Source organism: Hippoglossus stenolepis, chromosome 15 (assembly GCF_022539355.2).
Source record: "Hippoglossus stenolepis isolate QCI-W04-F060 chromosome 15, HSTE1.2, whole genome shotgun sequence".
Taxonomy (NCBI): domain Eukaryota; kingdom Metazoa; phylum Chordata; class Actinopteri; order Pleuronectiformes; family Pleuronectidae; genus Hippoglossus; species Hippoglossus stenolepis.
Genome location: NC_061497.1, coordinates 3,293,326 through 3,320,053, shown reverse-complemented (window position 1 = coordinate 3,320,053; position 26,728 = coordinate 3,293,326). Strand labels below are relative to the sequence as shown.

Sequence of the window (26,728 nt, the reverse complement as noted above, 5' to 3'; positions counted from 1 at the left end):
TTGTACTGTAAAGTGCTATGAGTGTTGCATAAGGCAGGAAAACCGCCATACAAGCCATTTCCATACGGTATCACATTGGCATCATCTGACATAGATGTCACCAAAATATTAAATACATTTCCTATCACACTAAAACTACACTGTTCATTTCTCAATGGAGTAAGTACTCATCCTCTGCAGCTCACTGAGATCTGAAGAGTTTCTTGTTTGAATAAAGACCATTTTGGAGCCATTCAAAACATTCTCCTGTCTCCTTAAACAAATGATGAATATTGTTATTTGTTGTCAAAGCAAAGACCTGTTTCCACAGCAAATAACGTGTGTGTAGGTCACGCTGCAGAGAAATGCCTGGGCTCTGTGGACAAATTATAGAGGACATTCTGCATGCCTGTCTAAACTGTCAGTAACGACTTCAAATATCTTCTCCCTAAAGAATCTTAGCATTTGCTTGTCATTGATTAAAGGAATTCTTCTCATTCGGAGAACAGCCCCTCTGCCGTGGCTTTAGGTGTAAGTTAAATTCTTGTCTCTGAGTGACTGACAGAGCTCACTGAGACAAGGCAGATGAATTTGAACTTTAACCTTTGCTGTTGCTGCCGTGCTCTTTGTGACAGGAAGCTGCTCTCTGTAAGTGAGCCTGGTGTCATTCAGGCTGCTGCAGAGTGGGGGGGGCAGCAACATTGACATGAGGAGGAACCACCTGCATTGTTCCTTCTACCACTTAGTCTGCATGTGTACATAACTCAAGCACAATCATTTTTCACTTCTCTGTATTGAACAGCTTCTCTCCTTTTGTTGACCTGTTTGGAAAGACGCTTCGTCCGCTGTGTGTTTTTCCACTGACTTGGAGTCAGATCCCTGCATGACATGTTAAATACTGTATGATTTTCCTCCATAGGACAAAATGTCTTTCGGTTCCAAGAAACACAAAAGTTACAGGAAGTGAGCACAGTGTGGCAAAACAAAAAAGCCGCCCTATCAAACCGAAATAACTATAATTATTCAGTCCAGAGGGGATTTTTAAACATGTGGTTACTAAATGTGGTCGCCAATATTCAACATAATAGTGTGTTATTATACAGAATTAGAAGATTACATTCATGCGCACTGATTTGTTTTTTTGTGAGGTTGATGTTTTTAGTTTAGCTTCCAATCTCATAGATGTTGTTGCTGCTTTGTGGCTCATTTTCCCTTTGTTTAGTTATCGATTCTGTGGACATGCACATACATGCACACAATAATGAGGTTATGCTGTCTCGTGCTCAAAGTAAAATGAAAACTACGACAGACTAACTTGCAAAAGTAGAAAATATCAAAGAGTAAATACAGTAACAGAAGAAACAAATCTGTTATGTGTGGTAAGGACTTCTTCATTAATTTTATAATGTCCAGTATAGATGCATATGTCTTTGTGTTGTTGTTGCCCTTGTACAAAAAGGGCAGGACGTGAGGCATATAAACAGGGCCCCGATTTCTGTGCTACATCACTGTGGTCATGTGTTGAGGACGTACTGAGGAGAACAGTATGGGAACATATCAGTTCTCTCATTTGATCCTTCCTGATGCTCACTCGACCTAGAAATCGTCCTTTATCTGGAAGCTTCTGATCTCTGCTCTGAGGAGCCATGAGCATTCACCAGAATTCACCAATACTAACCTCAATGCTACCAGCCTACCTGGAACAAGACATTCATGGTCCAGGGCGGAAAACGTGGAATTGTTGGAATGGTACTATACAAGCAACCCCAGTGAGATGGGATTTATGCAATGTGAAGAAGGAACACAAGAGGATTGAGATATACTGAAAGAGGATCTAGAGAAGATGTGGAACGTGAAGGCAACAGTGATGCCAGTGGTGATCAGAGCACTCGGGCTGTAACCCTCAAATTGGGTGAGTGGCTTCAGCAGATTCCAGGTACAACATTTGAGATCTCCAGATCCAGGAGAGCTCAGTCCAGAGAACAGCTAAGATACTGTAGAACCCTCAGTCTCTCAGGCCACATGGTGGGAAAGGGACATTTATTTGTTATGTATATATAGTATATATTACCACTTTCCCCTGAAGCATCCGGGCTAATACATCATGATTAGACACATTAAACAATAAATAATTATTTACAAACAGAATATCAAAACATGGTGATGTCCGTCCTGGGAGAGGGATCCATCACATGAGTTTTCTACGTTTTTTTGTTTCTTCCCATAGTGAAAAGGTTGTTTTGGTAGTTTTTCCCTCACTCTTGTTGAGGGTTAAGGACAGAAGATGTGATTTGTGAATATGGGCTACACAAATAACATTTGATTGATTGATTGATACATAATAAATTAAGTTAGAAAAGAGTGACAGATGTTGGTCAAACCGTTTCTAAAAGCCTGCTGGTAAGTGTTGGGACATTGTGTACATTTAAGGGGACTACAGACATCAGACAATCGGAAGTCAATACAGAACACTGATCCAGCTGGGCTGTCGTCATCAGAAAGGGACGTCTCTTCAGATGACAGCATCAGGCCGCAGAATGTCTGTGGCGAGAGGATGAGCAGAGACATGCGCTGCAGTCAGGATGACGTCACGGTGAAATCGGATCTGAGACTGCAGGCATGGGCGTGGCGCTGTCACGTGACCTGTGGCTCTTGCACGCTCATCTGGGCGGGGCGCTGCTACGGAAGCCTTTGATTGTAGCCAGCTAACGAGTTAGCTTCCTGAAAATGGCCAGCTGGGGAAGGGTCTCTGCGGTGCTGAGGAACGTGTTGAGGGGCCCCCGGACTCTGGGGAGCTCCGCTGTCCGCCGGGCTGTGGCTCCGGTTGTTGTGGGCTCTGTTGTAGCGGGAGGCCTCCTCTGTTATTATCAGCACCATGCTAACAACAGAGCTAACATCCGGACTCTGCCCTTCACTGTTCACGCTGAGGAACAGAAGGTGAGAGCGGACACACACACACACACACACACGCACTGGGCCTGGTACCTTTCATCTGTGAGTTATTTAAACACATAGCAGCTAAATGTGAGTCAGAGCTACAGACAGGGCGTGGACACTTAGTATATCAACAATGACGCCCTCTAGCGTCCACTCACTGACACAGCACACAGACTGTGGATCCTCCCTAAAGCTCATTCTGCTCCTGCCTGTGATGATCATGGTGTTTGTCTGTGCTGCTTTAGGAAGCTGCTGCTCCTCATCTTTCCGCCAGGAAGGTCCGCTTCAACAAGTTTGCCTCAGTGGTCTGCGAGCAGGAGCCCTACATGACCCCCAGAGACTTCCTGTTCTCAGTCATGCTGGAGAACGTGGACCGTAAGCTGCTCTCTGTCCTCCCCATGACACTGTGGAGCCTGAATGGAGTCTCACATAGGACTGGGCGATAAAACCATATCTATAATTATCTCAATATAACTTTCATGAAAAGCAACGTAGTCCAGCATATATTCAGAATAGTCCAGCATAGTCCAGCATATATTGATTCAATGCTTATGCATTGTGCAACCACAGTGATACGATGAAGTAGTCTGTTATTATTGAAGAAAAGAATTTGAGTTTTCAAGAATAAATTCATATTATTGGTAGAATAAAGGCGTAATTCAACAAGAAAAAGTCATTATGACAAAGTCGTAATATTAAGAGAATAAAGTCGTAATTGAGAACTAAGTCATAATTCAACAGGACAAAAAGTCAACATCAGGACAATAAAGGGATCATTTAAAGAGAAAAAGTCATAACGAGAATAAAGCTTTAGTTATAATGAGAAAAGAGTCATTACGAGAATAAAGTCATAAATAAACAAGAAAAGTCATCTTAATACGATAAATCATGCTTTAGTTGTTATTAAACAAGAAGGTCGCACAGTGAGGAGGTGTAACACATGATCGATCTACCTCAGATTTGTAAAATGTTTGAAACCACAACCTTCACTCAGGAGCGAAAATCTGTGTGTAAACCTATTGTGATAATTATCTGTATCAATTGATATGAACATACACACTCAGCATTGGCCAATCGGCTTGCTGCTCCCTCACTGCGAGGGACAGCTAGCCACCAACAAAATCATGTTTGCTGTCCTGGCTCCCAAATGGTGGAAGGAGCTCCTTATTGACATCAGGACAGCAGGAAGTCCACACACAAAATCACATCTCGTCCGACTATACCTTGGTTAAGAAGATGATGTCTAATAACCACCGCCTACGCTGGTGTTTGTCTATCAAAAAAAAAAGAAGTTAGTTGCACTTATATATTGCACTTACATGTAGCACTTGTAGTTTAGCTTTTTTGAAGCAAATTGTATTTACTTGATTCTTGCTGTTCTGGGTTTATACCCTCATGGTTGAATGCTCTGTAAGTCGCTTTGGATAAAAGCTTCAGCTAAATGAAATGTAATGTAATGACATTTTTTATCTTGATATATCATTTTTGGCCTTATTGTCCACCCCGAGGCATGGATCAAGAGACATGGAGATACAGAAAGATATTGTAATAGATTTGTAAATAATTTAGCAGATCAGCCCACTAAAACAATAAATAAGTAATGGTGAATTACAAAGTTACCTGCGTCATCCTAGAAGTTGAATGTTCATAAAGAGTGGAAATATGAAATTGTTGCACTTTAAAGCATCATCGCTCCTTTTATTATCATTAGACTGACAAAACTCAATAACATCATAGATGAGTATATGTATATAATATGATGTATGAGTTAGGTTGTGGTGGGATTTGTAATTTACTTTTATTTGACGAATGAAACATCCCTTATAAATGTAACTCAGCTGCATACAAAAATATTTTACTTAAAAAACAAACTATGAGAATAAAATGTGTGTTAATGACACGTTTTTTTTAATTCAGGCAGCCGTTTTAATCAGCAGTTCACTTGTGATAGCAGTAGTTACAGTTAGATTAATGCTATAAGTGAACTATTGAAATCATTGGAAATCATGTAAAAATGTCCACCTACTAATCCTACAAATATGCATGTTTTATTCTTGTGTCATGTGGTTGTTCATTGTTGATGGTTTCAAAAAGGCCTTAAATTAATGCAGCTATGTTGAACATTAATACCCGGCAGACACTCGGACATATAAAACCAAGATGCATGAAATGAATTTACATGTAATGCTGACCTCCTGCTGTTAATCTTTTCTGTTTGTTTTCATGTAGGGAAGCTGCAGAAGAAGATTCTAACAACACAGGTATGTCACATCTCCCTTTCTCTGCACATGTAGAGCACAGTCATACTTTGGGACTAAAAGTGCTGTCGTCTGTTTCCTGTTGGCGTCTCTCCAGGAAGTTAATAAGATGTTGGTCACTGCGTCTAGAGCGTGTGCTGGTAACAATCTGTTCAGAACCTTAGGAGACAATGGTGAGTTATTAATCTGTCGTCAGAGTGGAGTTAATACACAGGAGCTCCAGGCCTAATACCCTGAATCCAGACATCTGTTCACACAGTATGTCTGGATTCTCTGAGACTGGATTCAGGTCACACTTAACTTGTGTTTATCTGTGTATTGGAAAATACGTCTGCATGTTTGCACGTTATTTCTTTTCAATATCAATCGTTATATTTCTTGGTTATCTTCTGTCCAAAGGAAAATGTATTGTACATGTCTTTATGTATTGCAGGCCTGATATCTTACACAGAGTACCTGTTCCTGCTGACCATCCTCACCAGTAAGTCACTCATACATCTCCAAACCTTACATGAGCTGCTGGGCCTTGTACTTCCCTGACTCAAGAGATTACTACTGAGTAGTAATCTCAGTAACGGGTTTGCATGGGATCTTTTGTTTGCATTCAGTGATGATACTGCTTTTTTCCCCACAATTCTGTTTAACCTTTGCACACTTACACATTTAGAGATGAGAGCGACAGTTTATCGGGAGCTTCTGATATTTGTTCCTCAGATGTCCACTAACCAAATTAATTGATTAGTTTGAAGTCGTCTGTATTCAGAAAACCAGACAGAGTCCTGATAACTGTCGATGCTTTGCTGTTGCAGAGCCGCGCACAGGATTTCACATAGCTTTCCAAATGCTTGATGTGGACGGCAATGAGCAAGTGGACAAAAAGGAATTTCTCAAGGTAGGACCTCTGACATATCCAGATAATTTAGCAGAGAAAGAATCAAAGGAATATTTAACATGACATAGTCACAAGGGCCAATATGTGTTACAGAAAGAATTATGATTCTGTTTGTTCACATGTCTGTGTGCACATCAATTTCTAAATATAACCACCTTTAATGCTGCCGCTGATGCTACCACAGTGTAAGTATGGAGACGTGGATCTGTGTGAAGGTGAGGGACAGCTGCACTGCTCGTGTCATCTGTTCTGTGTTTGCAGCCTGAGTCAGCTCCTAAATTTACGCCAGTTATTATATAACTATATTACTCGCAGTTATTGTCTCGTCCAATCAGGCGTGTGCTCTGTGATGACAAGCAGACCTCGGCGGGCTGTCTAGCTCAGGCCTAGACTAGTAGACTGCATGTTGGCACGTCATGAACCTTGTGTCGTATGGTTTCGTGTTGTGACTTGGTGCACAGGCCCAAAGCTCTCAATAATACGAGCCAAGTGCATGAGATCTGCTCCAGTCTCCTGTGTGTGTGATTGAGATGAAGGTCGCCTCTCTGGTTTGATCGGTGAAATTATACTTTTTTGTTCTCTTTTTTGGTAGTTCAGAGAAGAAGGATGTATGTACTCATAAAATGTTTTTAATTTTCTTTGGTTAAATGTAAAAAAAACATTCTTTTCTTTTTTTATTTGCTGAAGCTCAAGAAAATTATTGGGAAAAGTAAATTGAGAGTTCCTAAGGACACTGAGGTGAGTATTCACATTCTCTTAAAAAAAGAGACATAGCTCAGCATAACTTATAAAGTGTAACATGTGGCCATTCAGTTTAAATGTTAACTATACACGTTACATGGTGTTTACAGAAACCAGCAGAGGAAGGTGAAGATGTGAAGACGACGCTACAGGCCTACTTCTTTGGGAAGGAAGGAGAAAACAAGTTGCAGTACAAGGACTTCCTCAAGTAAGAAAATGGCCTCTACAGAAACACTCTCACCTACCTTTGGAAAGGGAAAGAAGATAATGCCATCCCACAATTCCTTGAAATAGCAATATTCAAAGTTCTGCACAATTCCAGACCAATAAAATCTGTATATGTATGTAGCCAGGAGTACGTGCAATCAAATTCTAGCACGGCTGTTTTCTTTTCGTAAGTCGTCAGTAACTCTGTCCCCAATTCTTCGACCTCATGATGTTTTCCGTAAAGGAAAAGATGTTTTTTTAATGTACGACAGCAGCAATAGTCTGACTCACTGTAGATATGTTTGCCATTGGCTGCGAGTCACATGCAGCATCCTCCTACCTGCCTGCCATCTGCCTGTTATTGTTTTCAAAACCCTCTTCACTACAGGAAACTGTAACTACAATCTACACGCTGAAAATCACATGGTTTGACAAAGATTTGGATCCTGCAATCACAAAGGCAACCTAGCGTCTTGCTGTTTTTCGTGGTGTTTTCTATGCAGTGAATTAGCCATTGTATTGACAGTGCTCGCCACCCGGCATACATATGTTTCACCAAAACACTATTTTGCAGGGCGCAATCACTGCAGACGTGATCTAGGTCCTTTTTTTATAAGTCACAAAGTTGCAGTGCATCAAGCCTGTTATGGTAGTGTATTTACACAAGTGAATGAAAACTGTTAGGCTGACCTCTGAAATAAAAACAGAAGGAAAACTGTAAGCTGATGTTTAATCGCTATCATCATTTTGTCTCGTATAAATGCAGAATTTACAGTAGAATAAAGTCACACTAACTATATCATCTTTATTTATACAGTAGGTTAATCAGTGTTTAAAAAACAGGACTTTTTCCAAAGAATTGGGATTTCATTGTAAAGAATGGTTTTAGTGTTAGAAATAGTAATAAAGTGACTAGCTGATATTGTTGGGGCGATTTTGTCTCCTCACAAAGCTCAGCAGGACTGAAAGCGTCACATTTCCAATAAACCATGTGTCCTTCAGGTTCATGGAGGACCTGCAGGCTGAAGTCCAGGAGATGGAGTTCCTGCAGTTCTCCAAAGGTATGGACACCATGCGAAGAGAAGACTTTGCAGAGTGGCTGCTTCACTACACCAACGAAGAAGACAATGACATCTACTGGGAAAACATGAGGAAGAGGATCCCAGCAGGACAGGTACTGACTCTGCTTCTCACATACACCAGAAATGCTGTGAAAATGACGTTTAATGTCACTTGACAGTGAACTGACACATTTTGTGTTGCAGAGCATCACATTTGATGAGTTCAAAGCCTTCTGCCTGTTCACCAACAATATTGAGGACTTTTCCTTTTCAATGAAAATGGTCTCTGGAACCAACCGTCCTGTTGGAATGGGTAAGAGCTCGTCTGGTTAGGACAGTATCCTCCTCACACTATTTACAGTGGATGACATGTTTTCTGCTTGTGACTGTAGCCCAGTTTAAGAGAGCTGTGAGGATCGCCACGGGACATGATCTGTCTGTAAATGTGCTGGACACCGTGTTTAAACTCTTTGATATGGACGGAGACAACTGTCTGAGCCATAAGGAATTCATTGGTGTGATGAAAGACCGAGTACTGCGAGGGCTGAAGGTGAGGTCATCCATCTGAAACTTCTTACCTCCGCCAAGGAGTTTATGTTTTCAGCCCTGTTGGTTTGTTTCTTTCTTTCTTTGTAAGCAAGAATTCGCAGAAATATTGGGTGGATCACCATTAAACTTAGTGGAAGGATGTGGTATGGGTCAGGCAAGAACACATTCAGTTTTGCTTCTGATCTGGATCCAGGAATTTATTATAACTTTCTATAACATTGTGGGATAGGGTGTTTCTAGATTAGTTTTTGTAAGTTGCAAATATGTCTAGATAAATGTTCATATTCAGTTGTTTCATAATGTGCAGATAGCAAATCAGACTGCTGCTGAAATTTTGAGATCCTAACACTAAACACACTTTTAAGATGCACCTGTTCATTTATCAAATGGTCTTTTATGCCCCAGTGTGTCGCCTCTCAACGTCACAGTATTGTTGGCCTAGTTTAATTCTGTCCTGTTCTCAGGTGCAGCCTCAGAACGGCTTCTCTGGCTACTGGAAGTGTGTGAAGAAGGAGACACTGAAGGCCGCCCAAGAGGCCCTGGGAGACACCGGCTGCCCCTTCTGAACCACCATGATGTTCCAGAAGGAGTCTGATAGACGATCACTCATTCTGGTGTCTAATAATCAAATAAGTGGCGTGAACATGATTCTAAATGTAACCACATGTAAAGAAGCTAAGGATTTATACCACTGTCTTTTGTATGGATGACGTGTTTACATAGGAGCAGATCTATTAAGTGATATTAGCTAACTTAGCTGAATTTGGGTGTGGTGTTTACAGTGTTCCAGTAATTATCTTAATCAAGTCATGCATGTTATATTCAGAGTGGCTGATGACTTTCAAATTGACCCGTGCACTTTACACACTTCAGCAGTGTGTTTATGAAACTAGTGATCTGCGTATCAAGGCATGCAGGCTTAATCTGTTCATGTTGCCACAATTACATTTTCATGGGCTTTTATAATAGAGGGGTTTTCATGTTTTGGTTTATAATATTTATATAATAAAGTTTTATTTTAAAAACGTGAATTAACATTTGTGGTTATTAGAAAACAAACCAGCAGCAGAAAAAAGCAGCTATGACTAATAACTATTTTGTAATTTATTGTAGAATTGACCTGTTAAGATCACATGAGTATGTGGGTTAACCATTGAAGATTGTGGTGCTAATTATTTCATCATACATACAAGTTAAAAAGTAAATAGACAAAACAAGCTTACGTCTGTGATAGATGAACAAATTAGTGACTGATGCCAAGGTTATCAGTGAATACAGCATACACAGCTACAATACAATAAAATTACATTGCGCATGAAGCCATCTTTGGTCTTCTTATCACTATAAACAAATACATATAAATTTGTATTGTATCAAAAATAGAAATTACATAGCCATATTGAAAGTAAATTCACATTTTTGACATACAATATAGGGAGAATACCTAAGAGACATAGTATGGGATTACATTTTTTAATCCTTGGCTTTAAGGACCCAATGGTTTTTGCCACATTTTTAACATTCATTTGTTTAGAATTGTAGGATTCTGTGAAACCATCCATTACTATCGCTGTCACCCATCTGTGTAGGACAATATGCAACATATATGACAAACACACAAACGAAAGACAGAAGAGATTGTCATTCTTTAAAAAATCAAGCATGTGCTTTCAATCCTGGGCGTTGAAACGAGGCCTGATGAGGAGTCTGCTGCGCTGGACACACGAGAGAGGGAGAAACGTGGTCGGGACTCAACGTTCGGTCGTCCCTCGCAGGTGAGCCGAGCCCTGACAGGACGGACATGTCCCGCCACTCACGAGTGAGTCTTGATGTGTCTTGAGTTGACTGTGTGTGTGTGTGTTTGTGTGTGTGTGTGTCGCTGTCCTGCAGGGGTTCAGAGTTATTGTGTTCTCCGAGGCACAAATGATGAACTGCAGCCAGAGGACTTCTGCTTGAGATAATAGGGAAGTGCTTTCAAAGTGTTTGATCCACTGGGGAGAAAGAAGAGAAGTCGGTGTGAGGATTTGGGAACATTTTGAACAAACGGTACAAACAACTGCCAACTTTTTTATTTTTTCAAACAACCGAGCAGTGATATTATTTGGGGTTAGCAAGCGTTTTTTGCTTGTATTAAATCACCAGAACAAGCTGTCATATTGTTCTTGTAAATATGACATAATTTTAAGGATTGTAGAACATCAAAGATGTGTCTCCTCTCCATCACCCAATACATGAGTGCAGCTAACAGTTATTTCACTTATTAATGTCTGTTGGTTTCTATGTTTCTGAGGGTGAAGTCCTCAGAAATGTTCTGAATATCTCAGAACATGCCCATGTCGACATTTTCAAAAATATTTTTGTTTTGTCCAAGCAACAGTTCAAAGGCTAAAGAGTCTGAGGAAACCAGCAAATACCTGATGCTCTACAGCACATTGAGTACAGTGGTTAGTTAATTGTTATTAACTAACCACTGGGCTTTAACACCAGATTATCACTGGGACTGAACTTCAAGTTAATGACAATTATGCCTCAAAGGCTTCTATTTCTATTATTTTCATTGTTTTTATTATTACGATTGAAACGGTTTATAATGTCCCATTTTTTAACTCAGCATCCAACAAAACCACTGAGGTATCATGATGACAGACTACACAGTATTACGACTCATAAGAGTGTGTTGATCATGTGGCTTCTATTCCATTAGGCCTTAAGGATTATTTTCATTATTGATTCACCTTAATTTATCATAAATAAAGAATCTGATCTATAAAAGTTTAGAAAATTGTGAAAATGCTTTTTATTCAAAGGTGAAACCTCTGAAAACAAACTGGTTTGTCGGGTCAAAAGGTCACATTCACTATGAGAGAAGAAAAGGAAGAAACGCTGCAAATCTTTCTCCTGGTATTAAGCTTAAAAGGAAAATGCTTAAAAGAAAAATCTGTGGATTAATCATCTGTCGCACTAATCTCCTCATTGAAAACCAAGGATGCGGTGGGGGAAATATTTCCAGTGTGAGCCAGCTGATGAACTAACATTAGTAGGTCATTTTTCATTACATCCAAGGTTTAAGAAATTTGTTTAAATGTTTATTTACACTTATTCACCTCTGTAACTTTTCACTGCAGCCACAGCTTCCTTTATTCAACATGCACATTCTACCTACAGGAGCCTGTGCAGTTTGTAGAATACTAAATACCATGATGATTAGTGCTAGTTGATTAGATGCATGTTTAATAATCTTTCTACACTATCTCAATGAATAAATATATAGCTATTGTGACAGAGGCATTAATCACCTCATCATTCCTGTCACTAGTCTAAGGTTGTCTTCACCTTTGTTTATTCTATTGGATAGAGATTAAATAAATTGGAACATTAACATTGACTTTCAATTGCTGTGATATTGTGCAATTTCAAGTAAAGAAGAGTCACATCTGAAAGAGGAAAAAAAACATCAAAACAACACATCAGCTGTTGATGACACTGATTCTACTGTTTTGTGCCACCCCAAGTTTTGTAACTAAAATGTTAAATCTAATAACAGAACGGTGACGAATCCTTACCAAGCCTCTCGGGATAGATGTATCCCTTGGATTCACTTGTAAAAGAAAGATGTTGGACAATAAGTAGAACAATTTTCTCACCATCTTACCATTCACCACAACAGGATGGAGACGTCAAGGGTCGCTCTCCTTCTTTACTGTCACATCTCCGTCTCCGGCCAGGATGGTCGAGATCTCTCCCTGCATGAAGGCCCAAGGCACGGTGGATCCAGCCAGGGGACAGCGCTCCCCACTGGGGCAGTACACCTCACCTCCTTGACCTTGGCTGCGGATGAATCCCCGGGTACAGGGGAAGCAGAACTTGTGGTGCGGGACAGAGGGACACTGGACAAAATGAGTGTCCTCCAAGCGCTCTCTGCAGAGGGTGCAGCAGAGCAAGGTGCCCTGAGCGCTGCTTGAAGACTCACCAGCGGTGGGGTTGCTGCTGGGCCCCACCGAATTTAAGCCCTGCCCCATGGATGCCTGGGAGACTGAGGTGGAGGCAGTGGAGGGACTGCTGCTGGTGGGACGCCCAGCTGAGGAGGAGTGGGCTGTTGACATGCTGGGGCTTTCTCTGGCCATCTGACTGGAGCTCAGGCTGTCTGCAACTCCCATGAGTGCTGAGATGGGTGAGGGCTGGCTGTGTAAACGGGGCGGGCCTTCTTGAGGGGCAGCCATGCCAGGAAGCGGCTCCATGCCTGAGTAAGCACCTCTGGGCCAGGGCTCTCTTGCGCTGTGTTCAGGCCTCCCGTCGCTCTCTCCATTCTCTGAGCCTGGAGAAGCCTTGCGGCGGCGAGTTGTGCTCTTTGCCTGTACAGGGCGTCCAGCAGCTGCCATGGGCAACACTACATCTGGCTGTGGCAGAACCTCTGGGATTGGGGGCTCTTTAAACATCCGCACACCATCATTCAGCAGCTCAGCCAACCCGCGCCAGTCTCCTGTGCCCTGCCGCTTCTCATACTCCACATATCGCAGCCCAGAGTTCACCGCTTTACCTGCATCTTTGGCCGAGTCGCGGAACATCTGCCTGACCAGGTCTGGGACCCCTGAGAAGATCATTCCTGACCCGGAAGGATACTCCACAAACACCTTCAGCTCAAACTCCGGGGTCGCGCTGGCATCGAAGGCCAGAACACGGCCCATCAGGTTGTGGTCTTTCCTGAAGCGCACGTTGAAGGGGACACAGCTGCTGAGAGCCACGAGCACGTCCCTGACTGCTTTGGGGCGGTTTGGCCAGCCTTCAACCCTGCTGCGAGAAATCTCATTCAGTTCACTCATCACTTCATTGTTCCTCCACAATGCAGGATCTATACCCACCAGAGCAGAGGTGCTAGCCCCCACACTCAGAGACACAGCCTGTCTTCTTCCAGCATCACTCATGATAGGTGCTGAAACTGCAAGAGGTGTGTTCCCCCCCCTGGAGCTAGATAGAGGGGCTAGCAGCCCATGAGGGGTCGCGACTAACCCCTGAGCTAGCAATGCGTGGGATATGGTGCCATGGAGACCAGGAACTGGCCCAGCTATGGCCCGGCGAGTGTTTGGACTCTGCCGGCTGCCCTCGGACAAGGCCACATCTTCAGCTCTGTGCAGCCCGTTCGGGAGGCGAGAGGACACCCCATACTCACCCCTCCCCCTGTCCAGACGCTCTCCATGCTGCCGCCCTGGCTCCACGGGCCCGGACGAGCTGGGTTTGCTCTGCTGAGGACCCGGGGACCTGCCGTCTAAAACCCCGTGCGTGCTCTTCAGCTGCCTGGCGGTTTCGATGAGCAGCTCTATTCGGTCTGCGCCGTCGTAGTTGACGCATCCCCGGCACACGGCCTCGCTGAACTCCCACAGCATGGCCCAGGGCATCTTGGGCAGATCGCAGAGGTAGCACCATTGCCGTCTGGAGGAGGACTGCGAGGCGGAGGACATGTTGTTTACAGGCCCTCGACCAAACTTTCTTCGGAGGCCTTCACGTAACGCGCTGCGCTCTTCGGCTGTTCTTCAGTTCCCAGACGCGAGCCGCCACATGCCGCGGATTTCACTACGGAAAGTCAAAGGAAATCTGAGCTAGAGAAACGCGACCGCTGGTGACGACATTTAAAAGTTAGCAACGTTTCCTCTCTCGGTTTGTTCGCGTCGGTCTGTGTGGAAGGAAGTAAAATGTTATAAGACACCGGAAACACCTACGCGACTATGACGCGGGGCAGAGTGGGAGTTGTAGTTTTTAACTCCTTTCGCCGTTTTCTTTATATTTTGCTGAACGTATGTGTTTACACGTGTCTCTCTGGTCCAAGGGACGTAGAATAAAGTTGCACCAGACTCTGTGGAGGGTTGTGACGTGGACCAGGGAAGAACAGATTTACATTGTGCTGTGGATCCGGTTCAATGGGCGGATCCAAGATTATTTTTGAATCCCTTTCGTCTACGTTCCCAGATAAGACATCCAGTCTAGTATTGTGAATATTACTCTCATTTCATAATATCCCGGAAGCAGAGTCATACACATAGTAAAACTAGACAGAACTATCACTTCATCAAAGATCCTGGAATAGGCACAAGTTCAGATTTACATGATTAAATGTAGCACAATAAAAATATCATCCCATTTGTATAATCGGAGAGGGAACAGGAAAAAGGTTTCTGTTGCGAGATACCTGGATATTTGTTGTTTTAAACAAAGCCTCTTAGAAGGTTAGAAGATGTCATTACACGTTCATTGAAAATGTTAATGTGGAGAAAATGTGTCTAGCTCTAGAAACCATGTGAACATCAAAGGTTCAGAGGAAGATGAAGAATAGATGGATATTAAATTCAGGGTCTTGTTGATTGACTATGAACAATAACAACTGAGGTTTGTTTCTGTCACACTATCGATATCAAAGTGAAAGCGTGATCAGTAGAGCTGTTGAACATACATTTATCATATTTATAAAGATAAGAGAGTATACAACTTCCTGATAATGGCAGCATTATCTCATGGTTTATGTGTAAAGACTGTATTTAGAGAGAATTCATGTTAAAGGCCACCAGACGTGTGCATGCAGCCAACAAATAATTAGAAAACACTAATGGCATAATGTCATGTGGTCTGCAAGTAAAACTAAAGTGCTTATTTCCAGTGATGCATTTTGGGTGTGCTGCCAATTACTCAAAGAATAAATATTAGGTAAGTTAATTTATCAACCCAGCACTTCTAAAAGCAATGCAGCATAGGGCTAATTCACAACCAGTGTCTGGATGTGGCCTCTGTCTGATGCAGGCTTAGGTCTTCTCCTGATATATATATTTTAAAAAAGCTTTAGATAATTAAGTAAACACAACCAAAGTAATACTCATAGTACTGTTTACTGAAAGACAATGACTACATATTGGTGACTATGAACTTTATTTATAAACCAATAACAGGCCCATAATTAAATGTTATATTTGGGTTAGTGTGCAGTGATTCAAATCCAATATCGTGTTAACATACAAAATAAACAAACGGATTGAAAAACATGATTAAACTCAAATTAAATTATACAAAACCAGTTCAAGCACATCAATCCTAGGTTTGGTCATCACTGGTTGAATGTTTAATATGTGACAACTGAATTGCAGTAAACTATGCAAAGACACAAAACATTACAAATAGCTTGAAGGGAGAGTATTTAGTTGGCATGGTGTGTAGTGGAGAAACACAGCTTCAGTGTGTAAGGGTAAGGCCCACCTGTAACAGAGACAAAAATATGAAACATTTTAAAATACATTATGAAGACAAAATGTAAAATGAACAGTATGTAGTCAAATGTACATGACTGTGTTGGTATGTTAATGTAATGAGATGAGTGCTTACTAGGGTTTTTCATCTGGTAATGGTTCATCAGAGAAAGGGCTTCCATAGCATCATTGATGGATTCCCACTCCAGCAGGCCGGATGAACTTCGCTCACCTTTTGTGCCACACAAGACAACTGATTAAATTACCACAATGGATTATACTCAACTGTGTGTTAATGCACTCAACTAAACAGATCTGAAAAAGCCTCAGCATAAACAAAAAGACAGCCCATTCATAGAATCTATCATATATATAAAATTTCAACAAACATTTATTTGACGTTCATCTGGTATAACAGTTTCTCTCGAGCCAACAGAGACACTAACACAAGCTTTTATTACTTGCAGAATTGACTACTGTAACGCTTTACTTTCTGGTCTTACCAAGTCAAATATTGCGCAACTGCAATTATTACAAAACGCAGCTGCACGCATGCTGACGAAGACCAGAAAGAGAGCACACATTACACCAATTTTAAAGTCTCTGCATTGGCTACCTGTGAGCTTCAGAATTGATTTTAAAATTCTTTTACTTGTTTATAAAGCTCTTAGTTCTTAGTCTTAGTCCTAGCTATCTATCAGATTTGCTTTCATCCTAGGAATCATCTCGACCCTGAGGTCCTCTGGCAGTGGCCTTTTAATTATTCCCAAGGTAAGAACAAAAACTCACGGTGAGGCATCCTTTCAGTATTATGGTCCTCGTCTGTGGAACAGCCTGCCTGAGGACCTGAGGGCCGCAGATAGTGTTGATATTTTTAAAGGCAAACTGAAGACCTAACTTTTCAGTCAGGTTTTTAAGTAAACTTTTCTTATCTACCTACTGCTTACGTACGTATGTGTGTATGTATTTATTTATTCTATCATCTTAGTTTTAAGTTCTTATCCTGCCCCTGGTGTTTCCTCAATTCTGATAGTGTTTCCTCAGTACAGTTCCTGCAATGTTCTTTTTTAGTTACTTCATTTTATTGAAGTGTTTGGGCTTTGGGTGGGTAGATGGTGGGGTGGTGGGGGGAATTGTGTCAAGCAAATTGAGCTACATATTTTCATGTATGAAAAGTGCTATACAAATAAAGTCTGATTGATTGAACAGTGAAGAATATTAATGCTAATGATATAACCCTCCCAAATTACAGTTGTATACAAGAGAATTTGATTAGTATGCCAGATTTAGATGATGGCGTGGGGGTTTGATGTGATTTTTTTAATCATGCGGATCAGTTGAAGCTAAATACAAGTGATAGTGTGTTGCATATGCCATAGGAACTGTTAGGCCAACATACAGACTGAGTGTAAAGCTAGCTTAGCAATCATCCCCATCCCTGCACTTTACATATAGAAACGCTATATGGATTGTAAATGGACAGCATTTATGTAGTGTTTTTACAGTCCTACCTGAAAGTGCTTTACACAACAAATCACAATCCGTCACACATAGAATCATAAATAGCATTCATGACAAAAACAAATTACTCACTTTTTCCAGAGAAAAGCTTCACACTTGTGGGATCCTTAATACCGAGTTCATCACACACCTAGAAAGACACACCAGTGAAAATGTGAGAAGGTGGTTTGTAGAAAATCTATCATTCACAGGGATGACCCTGGAGGATTTCCATACCTGGTTGAAGATCTCTTCAGATATGTCAGGTTGCGCGTTAAAGAAGTGCAGGACATTGCTGGGGTGCTGGATTCGGTTTTTGGCTGCCTGCTCTGGGGAGGTGAAGCGGTTGTTGCGGGAGCCATGGAAATCTTTGAAGCTGCTGGTGTTGTCTTCTAACTGGTAACACTGTCCTGGCACGATAGCCTGCTGCTTGGACACACTGCCAAGGAAAGACAGCCAGAAGTCGTACACCGTATCTTCTTAGTTTTTTTAATAGTCAATGCTATTATCCTGTAATATTTTGTGCAGCTCTTACCAAACGCTGAGTTTCTGTCCGAAAAGGAAGTTATTGTTGAGGTGAGTGATTGCTCTGTCCACAGAGTAGCAGTCTCCCATCTCCACCATTGCTGCTCCGGGCTTACTCTTCATGAACTTAACCTGAAGAAGAGAAGCATCCAGCTTCACTACACATAAACAACTTCATCATAAAATTGTTGATGGAGAACTGTTGGTAGCATAACCTTTCATCTTTTACTCCACCCATCATTTCAATGAACAGTGTATTTTGTTACTATTCCAACTACAGTGATCAATATTTGGTATCTTAAGAGTAGAGCTTCAGGGGGTGTTAGGCTCCATTTTACTTACCCTCTCTATGTTGCCATAGAGACAGAAGATGTTGAAGACCTTGTCAGCATTGATCTTGGAGGGCTCAAGGCCATACACCATAAGAACCGGGGAGTCAGCATGAGGACCGTACTCAGGGGGCGGTGGTCCATATCCAGGGCCATAGCGCTGGCTACCGCGACCACGCCCACCCATCCCTTGCCCCATGCGGTGGGAAGGAGGGGGGCCGTAGCTGTCGTCATTGTAGCCATGATAACCTCCTTGAGGACCACCTTAATTAAAGAAAAGGTAAAGATACAGTATTAGGGTGTTATCCACCATTCTTAATGCAAGACCACTGTATTTATTGAATACTTACCATAATCAGGTGGGTGGTCTCCTAGAAGGGCAGGCTGCCTCTGCCGTTTGTTTGGATTGCCATTGGGATCTAAAATGGGGAAAACAAAAGTTGCCTATCAAACCATTAAATTACATGAGCTACATTGTGATAAGGTGCAGAACTGTGATTGGCATGCAACAAAAGGAACTAACATCTAATGAGGTAAAAGAAAAACCTGCAAGCTCTATTTTGCTAAATTAATGTGACATAATGGAGATTTTTAAACGGTGAGTTTGAAAGATAGCTTTCGAGACCTCCTACATCTGCCATCCTAATACAAACACACACCTTGTGAATTGTTCCAATTGCCTTCACCATCAGCATCTGTGCAGGTACATACATACACATGTCAAATCCAAAATTAACATTGAAATTTTATAATTTTGGCAAAAATGTATCAACACATTTCTTTATATCTTAGAAAATATTTGGAACAAACATTCATGGAGAGGATCAGAGATTAAAATAGGCATCAATGTTATGAGCAACACCTGCAGTCTAAGCATGTTTTATTGGAAACTACGACAACAAATCAGGATAAGACACAGGTTTCACATCAGAAGTGACAAGACATCAAGCATTTAAACTAGAATACAGTGTTAAAGGGGAAACAAATTAAAACAGAATTGTAAACTGGCTTAAATTCATCAGGAAAATTAAAATATTCACATGTATAAGTAAATTATATATGTTTAAAAGAAAAATTAAAAGCTCTGTGGAGAAAAAAATTAAAAGCTCCATTTGATAAAACCAAGATTGAATTCTGTGCATCAGCATCCATGTTCTTTTAGAGGCCCTTTCTGAAGTTTAGCAGATCAACAATCTACTCTTAGCTGACTATAATCAGCAGTAAATATTAAAACAGGGAAATATTTTTTAGTCTGACCTGTGGGTATTGACACTTTTCTGCCTCACGAGTCTCCACAATTGATGTTTATTCAAGTCTATTCATCTACACGGATTTGTTTAAAGCACATCCACCTTGTCTACACTACTGTAGATATTTTTTGAACAGACATTTTCCCCTACTTAAAAAAAGAAGCTATGTCTATGTGACAATCGTGTAACAAAATGTCTCCATTCAGACAAGAATACAAAAATGACTACAAATGCTCAAGCAAGTAAATACCAGAGAAGAACATTGTGAGCATGCTCAGTTAGCTTATACTCATGTCAACTGGTATATAGCTGCCATTGTTGTTGTCATTTCTGGCAAATGCTCATTACAAAGCAACACTGGGAAAGCGCTATGTAAACTGTGACAGCATCGTTTCCCAGACGATTTTACTTCTTCACACAGGCACATAGAAACCAGAGTTTTTGAAAGTCTGCAATTTGAAATGCATTTGTAAAAACATTTTGGTGATTCAAAACGCCATATGCATGTGGGCAAGCGGCCCAAATCCAGACAAAAAATGTTTTCTGCAAAATATCCGCATTAGTGTAGGGTGCAAGTCGTCTGAAAAAAACTTGGCTGTGCCCTTTAAAGTGTTCACAATTTATTTGATGCAACATCTACGCTTAAGCTACCATCAGAAGATGCTGCCCAACCATAATCAAGATAAAAACATTATTGATTTAAGTAGGACAGATGTGCCCAACTATATTGTTACACTCAGCAGGTTTATAAACCAGAAATATAGTGGCCTATCAGCAAACATGTTTTCTTATTGACACCCAAATTTAATTCATAAGTGTTAGGTGAATCAGTGTTTTCATCATGGTATGTTGTCCGTTGTGTTGAGATTGAAGTCCCACACACATATCAAAACAAGCCCACACACCCATCCACAGCAAACAAAACCTCCTGTGGTAACAGATAATGTCACTATTATGTGCCACCACAATAACAATGTGTATTACTAAAACCCATATCTAAATCAGTTAAATAAAAGCTTACATTGAAAATCCATCTGAAGTGCCACTACTGCTCCAACACAGTACAATCCATGTACAGCTTTCCAAACGCACTTAATTTTATCTATAAATCAAACTTACGATTACTCAACCACTCACAAGCTCATTCCCAGAAATACTAAGGTGCTTGGTTAACGGACACAATGTGGTGTAATCACACTGCCATAAATTTTACATATTCTTTGAATATTGTAACTATAATTTCAAATGGGAAGTTGCAAAAAGGACTCCAAAATTTGTAAATAATTTACCTACATCTATTATTTGCTGGTGTTACTAAGGTCACAAGAGAACATGATGGCAACAAGTTGTTTTTTTCTCCCACATCAGTCAGATTATTCATTCATTTCTTTCAAGTACTTACAGCACCACACATGGAGCATGGGACACAGTGGGCAGGTAGGGGGCAGTCTTCAGCAAGGGTGCTACCCGCATACCTCTGATTCCAGCCTCAACTCATTCTCCCTCCTCAGTCCTTTCCTTCTTCTGTCCTTCCTTGCATCCCCACCACCAGGAAGAAAAGTACACCCATGGTCCAAGCTTGGTTTTGACTTGCTGCCAGTTTGTTTTGAAAGTTGCTAATCGAGGCTCATTTCCAGCTTACCGTGCTCTGATCACAAAGCGGGACATTTGCACCATTTCAGAGTGGGCTGTCAGTCCATAGACACACTGAGCCAAACCTGCATCACACGGGAGGCGTTAAAGGTATCACTATGGGCCAGTTCAAAAAAATATTTAAAAAAGGGTAAATGAAATAACGCAGAACAACACAAGAACAGCACAGAGAGGAGGGAAATGGGGAGGAAGGCACAAGGAAAAACAGAACACCAGAGTCCATAAATGTAGGAAGCGTTGCGAAAGGATTGTAATCTGTTTGCCTCTGTGCTTATATGCTTGATAGGTGTTTGATGCTTGTGTCTTCATGGGGCCCCCCTGTGGATATTTCTTCTTGTGTAAAAATGGGCGTTCACATGATGCTTGCTTATTTGAAAAGGCATCTAGTGACGATGTGCTGTCGTGGTGGTTCAGCTCTGTGTGTTGTCGCGGATATTCAGCTCGTTGTGTTGTCATGTTGTGTTCGGCACAGGATGGCAGAGACGAGCGGTATTAGCATCTGAGAAAGAGAATGGCGTCTTTTTTGTTTATTGCCCCAAGTATGTGATGTCATCTGTTCCCTGGTCAGGCTGAGTGTGTCTGAAAACTCCTCTGTTGCTCCCTGTGGTTGTGTTATGGCAGGCACATCCCGAGGGCTAAGAGGCGTGGCAGAAACGACCACACGCATGACTCCAGCCCTCATCATCAATGTTTTGTGTCAAAAGTGGCGACTCCTCAGGGCTCTGCAGATGTGCTGCACTGGATGAGAGGTGGTGGTAGATGCTTATCAAACTATCGTCAGTCTGTGGTGGATATACAAGGTGTCTGTTTGCGTGGTCTTGGAATATTTCTGTCCCTCAATTTGAAATGGTGTCTACTGTCCAACACCAAAAATAAAGCGGTTTCCCATGTCAGGTGGTGAAGATAGGGGTGATGATGGACTTGGAATAAGGAAGTACAGAGTTGAAGTTGTGTTCCGGTGTTTGTTGCCCCACTGTGTCCGATGTGAGCCACAGAGCTGATTTACTTTAGCTGTGGGTGCTGCTGTTATACTGTCGCTGTAGAAGTTGAGGTAAGCCTGTATGAGATTGCACAGTGAGGACACAAGGAGTACCTCTGGTTCGTAAGGCAGCACAAACTAGAATACCAAGAAATGTCTGGAGAGGACGAGATGTCAAACACCTGTATGAAACCTGCAATGTACATGTACCGGCTGTGTACAAGAGAAACAATTACATCTTTTAGAGTATCCGACGAAAAAAGAAAAGAAAAATGAAATACATTTAAACACACCAGCAAATTTCTACTGCGGTCCACAACGAATCTGAAGAAAATGTTTACTACTCGAATGAGGTTTGAGTAGGAACAAGGCTCCGAGCACATAATACTTCAGTGAAAATCTAATTACATTACAGTTGGTCTACTTGCATTTAGCAGTATCCTGTATTTCAACCAGTATTTAGGTCATACAAGTGTGGCCATAATGTGCCAAGTGGCTGATGGAGTTTTCAGAAAGATCAAAACATTGATTTATGAATGTTTGTTTTTGCTTTATAATCAAGAAAGCACCCAATAACAAAAATTATATTTATACACACTATGATCTATCTTCTTAAAAGTTCATTAATGATTCTAAAAACAATACACATTTTAAATATAGATTTGAAAGCTGAATGATGTAGATGCCATGAAGTGTGTTTGTAATATATATTTTACACCAAAAAGGTCCCATGAAATGCAGAATGTTCTTTTGCTCCATAATAAGTAGTTGACACCTGATGACAGCTTTATGCACCACCTGCCCTCAATCCCAGGTCAACCTTCATGTTGAAATACATGTAGAGCACATCAATGCCTGGGAAACAATTCACATCTCAAGGGTCATTTCATGGGACCTTTAACCAGAGGCATGTCTAGCTGTCTCTAAAGTCAACTCAGCTGGCTAGTGCAATGTCTAACTTCAGCTATAAAATCTCCACTATGTTTGAAAGGATGCTAAAAGGTGTGATAGTCTTTAGTGTTTACTGGATGAGGGTAGGCAGGGACGTGAAGCTGTGCAGCTGTGGCATGCTCTATAGGGAATGTGAAACTATGTGAAGAATGGTGTGCCTGCATATGCTACTGTGACGGTTGCTTTGAGCGGTACACATGCATGACACTGTAACTGAAGTTGGCTGCCCTTGAGGTTGCTCCTCATGCCCTTACTTTGTGCCTGCAGTGTGACGAGAAAATGCATTAAGACTGTGAAGGCATCACAGGAATACTGCCTATGAACACATAGTCAATAGGCATGTGGAACATCTGTGATCTGAGGCAGTGCCCCCGGAGGCAGACAACCCTAACCCTCCCATACAGTGGCATGAGAGGAAAAGAAGAAGAAAAATGGGAGAAGGAAGGCTTGGGGGCTGCATGTTACCTTGGCCACTCAGGGTGGGGTTAGTGTAGTCCCACGTGTCTTGGTCGTTTTTGAAGACATTAAGGCGTGCTGGCTGTGAATTGCAAAAACATTTTTTAAAATAGTTTCCTCTCAGTAAGACCTAATGTTTATTCTCTTGGTACAAAGATGGATTAGATATTGCCATAGACTCACCTTGGCATATTCAATCTTCAGAGTGCAACAGCCAGAATAGATGTCTGCCCCATTCAGAGAGGCTTTAGCCCTCTGGGCACTTTGGACCGAATCAAATGTGGCAACAGCAAGTTAAGGAGATCTGATTATGAGAGGAAGTCTGAATTCAAATAAATCATCAATCAAGTATCCTTAAATGTCAGCTTGTTATAGAATCATAGTGGATCCAAATATAGAGAATCGTGGCCAGTAAAAAAATACAGTAGTTCTTAAAAAGGATATTCAACCATGGCTTGAACACCATTCTTCCTGAAGATGACAATCCTCTGCACAGGACCACAGTTGTTACAAATGGTGTAGAGCACATCCTGCAGGAGCACACGTATACATTTACACTTTAGATTTTGTCAGTACTCTTTATACAAACATCACATATGACATTTCAATTTTAATACACAACCAAACACTAAATCATCCTGCGCTGGTGATTGCTATCTAAAACCAAGTTACTATATTTTGCAATAAAAACATAATTTATTAATATCAAGGTGGACATGAAATTCAGTGTACCTGTGTTTAGAATATTGTGTGGAAAAAAAGACATCTGCATTTTAAAACCACACTGAAATACCACAAAAGTCACCAATCCCCCTTTATAGTACTGTTTGATGGCTATATTGGCACTAGTACTTCCAGCCAAATAGCAGTAAATTAAATGAACCTAGTCCCTTTCTTATTCATAAAGTCAGTTTCAATCACTGCTCAAATCAAACAAAGCTTAAAGTACGGTGGCCTGATGAATGATTCGGTCTGAATTCGTAATTATACAGTATTGTACACCAATTAGCACAATACTATAGAAATTATTATGTGAAGCTATTGTGGTACACAATGATTGTTTTCATAATCACATTACCGTGGTGATAGGATAGATGGGGTTTATGATGGTGAGCAGCAGCACATTGTTGACGCTCCGCGTGTCATCTGCGTCTCCTGGCCGGGAGATCTTTTGACTGGTGGAGTAGTTGATGAAGGCAGGGTGGCCTGCTATGTAAACCTGATTCTCTGCGGCATAGTTAACAGCATTGCAGGAGCCATTCATGTCTTCATACTCCACCAGGGCCTGGCGCTTCTTGGGCATCATAACCACAAAGCTGTAAATAAATATTTCAAGACAAAAATTACTATTGACCGAGTCAATTAACCATGCTTCATCTATAAAAAGCATCATTTATATAAATGTTTAAAATCCTGAGCAACTCGATGGAACTGATTTTGCCTTTACCTAACTACATTTTATTAGAACAGCTCATAGTTTAGGCTTTGAGTTTCACTGGCTCTATTTAGACCTAGCAAGGTGCAACATCATCTGCCATTAATCAGCAAGAGTGGGGAAAAACTACCAAAAAAGACAATGTAAAAACACAGGCTGGTAAGAAGTGCAATATATGTCACGAACATATGTTCCAAATGATCTGATCACTAGTGGAATGATTTATAACAAAAACCTGTTCACACCTAGTATTGTAAGGAATCCTGTGTGACTACTGTGATCAGGACCAAATGATGTTGCTTTAACCCACTCTGAGTTAACTGATGTGACCATTGTCAATGTGTTTGTAATTTTGAGAGCGGGAGAGAGAGAGAAACAGAGAGAGAGATAGATAGTGTCCCAGACTACAATCTATGGTCCCAGACAACTACATGTGTGGCATTCCACAGCACAGACGAGTTACAAAGTGTCTAGTGTCTGACTGCAAATAATAATAATAATAGTCTTTCATGGCTGACTATGTTTTCTCCCACAACCACCACAGTGAAACGCTTGATTCGCTGACAGTGGGGCTTTCTGTGAGGGTCTGTTCGTGGTTACTATGAAACTGGACAGCGTAAGAATTACACCACTGAAGAACACAGAGAGAATGTGAGACACACAGGGGTCTTAAGTGGCCTGCTATTACCTGATGGCACCAAACTCCTGCAGGGCCTCCACCAGGTCGGCCTCCATGATCGCGTCCACCAGGCCCCTGATGTGCACCACCGGGGAGGGCAGCGGTTTGTGAGGGTCCTCGTAGCTCTCCTGAAAACGGAACAAGATGACGCTTGTGGGGTCTTAAAATACTTCCACCGCCCACAGAAGGGCTCGGAGCAGCGGCTGGAGATGTGAACACTGTGACCCAAATCATTTGGTTTCATAATATGTATCAGGTTATAGAAGATCAACGTTAGCAACCAACGTCATGAACGATAACGGGCGGAAAACCCGACACTATCTTCATATTAATCATGTTATGAAGACCTTTAACATGTTCCCTGTCCGTAAACAAAGGCATAAACATATAATTCAGTAACTTATCTTTAATTAGACAGCGGGATAAACCCCGTTACCACTCTAATGTGTTTCTATTTGAGCCTGTCCCTCTTTATGGCCTGACCAGCATACAGGAGAACTGGTTTAACTTATCGAGCTAGTTAGCTTCTTCAGTTTAGCTAGCGGCGAGACCAGCATCCCTTTTTCAAGCTTAATTCATCTCTTAGAAAAGCAAAACCTGGCACATTTTAACACAGCATCTCACGACAGTAAAAGACAACCCGCAGGGCCTCACCGTCGTCATCCCTCCGTCCTCAGTTTTCTGTCTTTTCGTCGCTCTGCCACCTTCTCCGTAGTATCGGCCCGCAGCAGCAGCCATGTTGTCCTGTCTGCCCGAGCGCTGCCGCCTTCACGGGCAGTGGGAAAAACGAATTTCTATTCCACACCTTTCTCGAGACACCCGTTTTCCCCAAACTCCGATTTTATTATGCAAATTGTGCAAAAAAGATTCAAATAATTATAAATCTTCCACACATGAACACTCAGTGGTGATCAAACATTGTGATCGCATCACGGCTTTTTAATGAACAGTTAACATTGCCACTTATTTTTGATAGTTTTCTGCTATAACTTGTGTTTCTTTTATCATTTTCTTTTGCCTAAGTGATGTTGCATTTTTTTGTATCTACTGTCGTTGATTTAAGACTTTGCATTATATAATTTGATGTCTTTGGTTTTAGACATGAGAGCATATCATTTGCT

The 26,728-nt window shown here is 41.4% G+C and overlaps 3 protein-coding genes across 7 annotated transcripts; 1 reads left to right on the top strand and 2 right to left on the bottom strand.

Moving 5' to 3' along the window:
* Positions 1-2,505: 2,505 nt before the first annotated feature.
* Positions 2,506-9,655, top strand: micu2 (mitochondrial calcium uptake 2). Of its 2 annotated transcripts, none has more exons than XM_035178378.2 (12): positions 2,506-2,916; positions 3,162-3,291; positions 5,146-5,177; positions 5,272-5,347; positions 5,608-5,655; positions 5,984-6,066; positions 6,754-6,804; positions 6,918-7,015; positions 8,017-8,188; positions 8,280-8,388; positions 8,468-8,625; positions 9,095-9,655. In XM_035178378.2, exons 1-12 carry the CDS (start codon positions 2,707-2,709, stop codon positions 9,188-9,190), a joined length of 1,263 nt encoding a protein of 420 aa, XP_035034269.1. In that variant the 5' UTR covers positions 2,506-2,706; the 3' UTR covers positions 9,191-9,655. The 2 variants fall into 2 exon arrangements, with proteins under 2 accessions (XP_035034269.1, XP_035034268.1); XM_035178377.2 differs by having other exon boundaries at positions 2,507-2,916; positions 9,089-9,655.
* Positions 9,656-9,710: 55 nt separating this feature from the next.
* LOC118121986 (interferon regulatory factor 2-binding protein 1) lies at positions 9,711-14,491 on the bottom strand. Of its 2 annotated transcripts, none has more exons than XM_035178362.2 (2): positions 12,269-14,491; positions 9,711-10,615 (listed from the first exon to the last, which is right to left on the bottom strand). In XM_035178362.2, exon 1 carries the CDS (start codon positions 14,078-14,080, stop codon positions 12,302-12,304), a length of 1,779 nt encoding a protein of 592 aa, XP_035034253.1. In that variant the 5' UTR covers positions 14,081-14,491; the 3' UTR covers positions 9,711-10,615; positions 12,269-12,301. The 2 variants fall into 2 exon arrangements, with proteins under 2 accessions (XP_035034253.1, XP_035034252.1); XM_035178361.2 differs by having other exon boundaries at positions 12,277-14,487.
* Positions 14,492-15,519: 1,028 nt separating this feature from the next.
* On the bottom strand, positions 15,520-26,381 carry hnrnpl (heterogeneous nuclear ribonucleoprotein L). Of its 3 annotated transcripts, XM_035178369.1 has the most exons (15): positions 26,262-26,381; positions 25,617-25,735; positions 24,572-24,809; positions 23,938-24,023; positions 23,677-23,773; positions 23,503-23,575; positions 18,864-18,899; positions 18,555-18,623; positions 18,218-18,468; positions 17,886-18,007; positions 17,588-17,789; positions 17,444-17,501; positions 16,640-16,696; positions 15,987-16,082; positions 15,520-15,860 (listed from the first exon to the last, which is right to left on the bottom strand). In XM_035178369.1, exons 1-15 carry the CDS (start codon positions 26,343-26,345, stop codon positions 15,802-15,804), a joined length of 1,647 nt encoding a protein of 548 aa, XP_035034260.1. In that variant the 5' UTR covers positions 26,346-26,381; the 3' UTR covers positions 15,520-15,801. The 3 variants fall into 3 exon arrangements, with proteins under 3 accessions (XP_035034260.1, XP_035034262.1, XP_035034261.1); XM_035178371.2 differs by lacking the exon at positions 16,640-16,696; XM_035178370.1 differs by lacking the exon at positions 18,864-18,899.
* Positions 26,382-26,728: the final 347 nt, after the last annotated feature.

What these genes read in the sequence shown, in the direction of transcription:
- hnrnpl (XM_035178369.1), bottom strand. Translation starts at nt 26,345, where the DNA reads ATGGCTGCTGCTGCGGGCCGATACTACGGAGAAGGTGGCAGAGCGACG. An exon ending in AGGACGGAGGGATGACGACG is followed by an intron (nt 25,736 to 26,261) that starts GTGAGGCCCTGC and finishes TTCCGTTTTCAG; the next exon opens with GAGAGCTACGAGGACCCTCA. An exon ending in TACTGAAAGGATGCCTCACC is followed by an intron (nt 16,083 to 16,639) that starts GTGAGTTTTTGT and finishes GTGGCACAAAAG; the next exon opens with GTGAGCGAAGTTCATCCGGC.
- LOC118121986 (XM_035178362.2), bottom strand. Translation starts at nt 14,080, where the DNA reads ATGTCCTCCGCCTCGCAGTCCTCCTCCAGACGGCAATGGTGCTACCTC.
- micu2 (XM_035178377.2), top strand. Translation starts at nt 2,707, where the DNA reads ATGGCCAGCTGGGGAAGGGTCTCTGCGGTGCTGAGGAACGTGTTGAGG. An exon ending in CCTGCTGACCATCCTCACCA is followed by an intron (nt 5,656 to 5,983) that starts GTAAGTCACTCA and finishes TTGCTGTTGCAG; the next exon opens with AGCCGCGCACAGGATTTCAC. An exon ending in AGAGGATCCCAGCAGGACAG is followed by an intron (nt 8,189 to 8,279) that starts GTACTGACTCTG and finishes TTTGTGTTGCAG; the next exon opens with AGCATCACATTTGATGAGTT.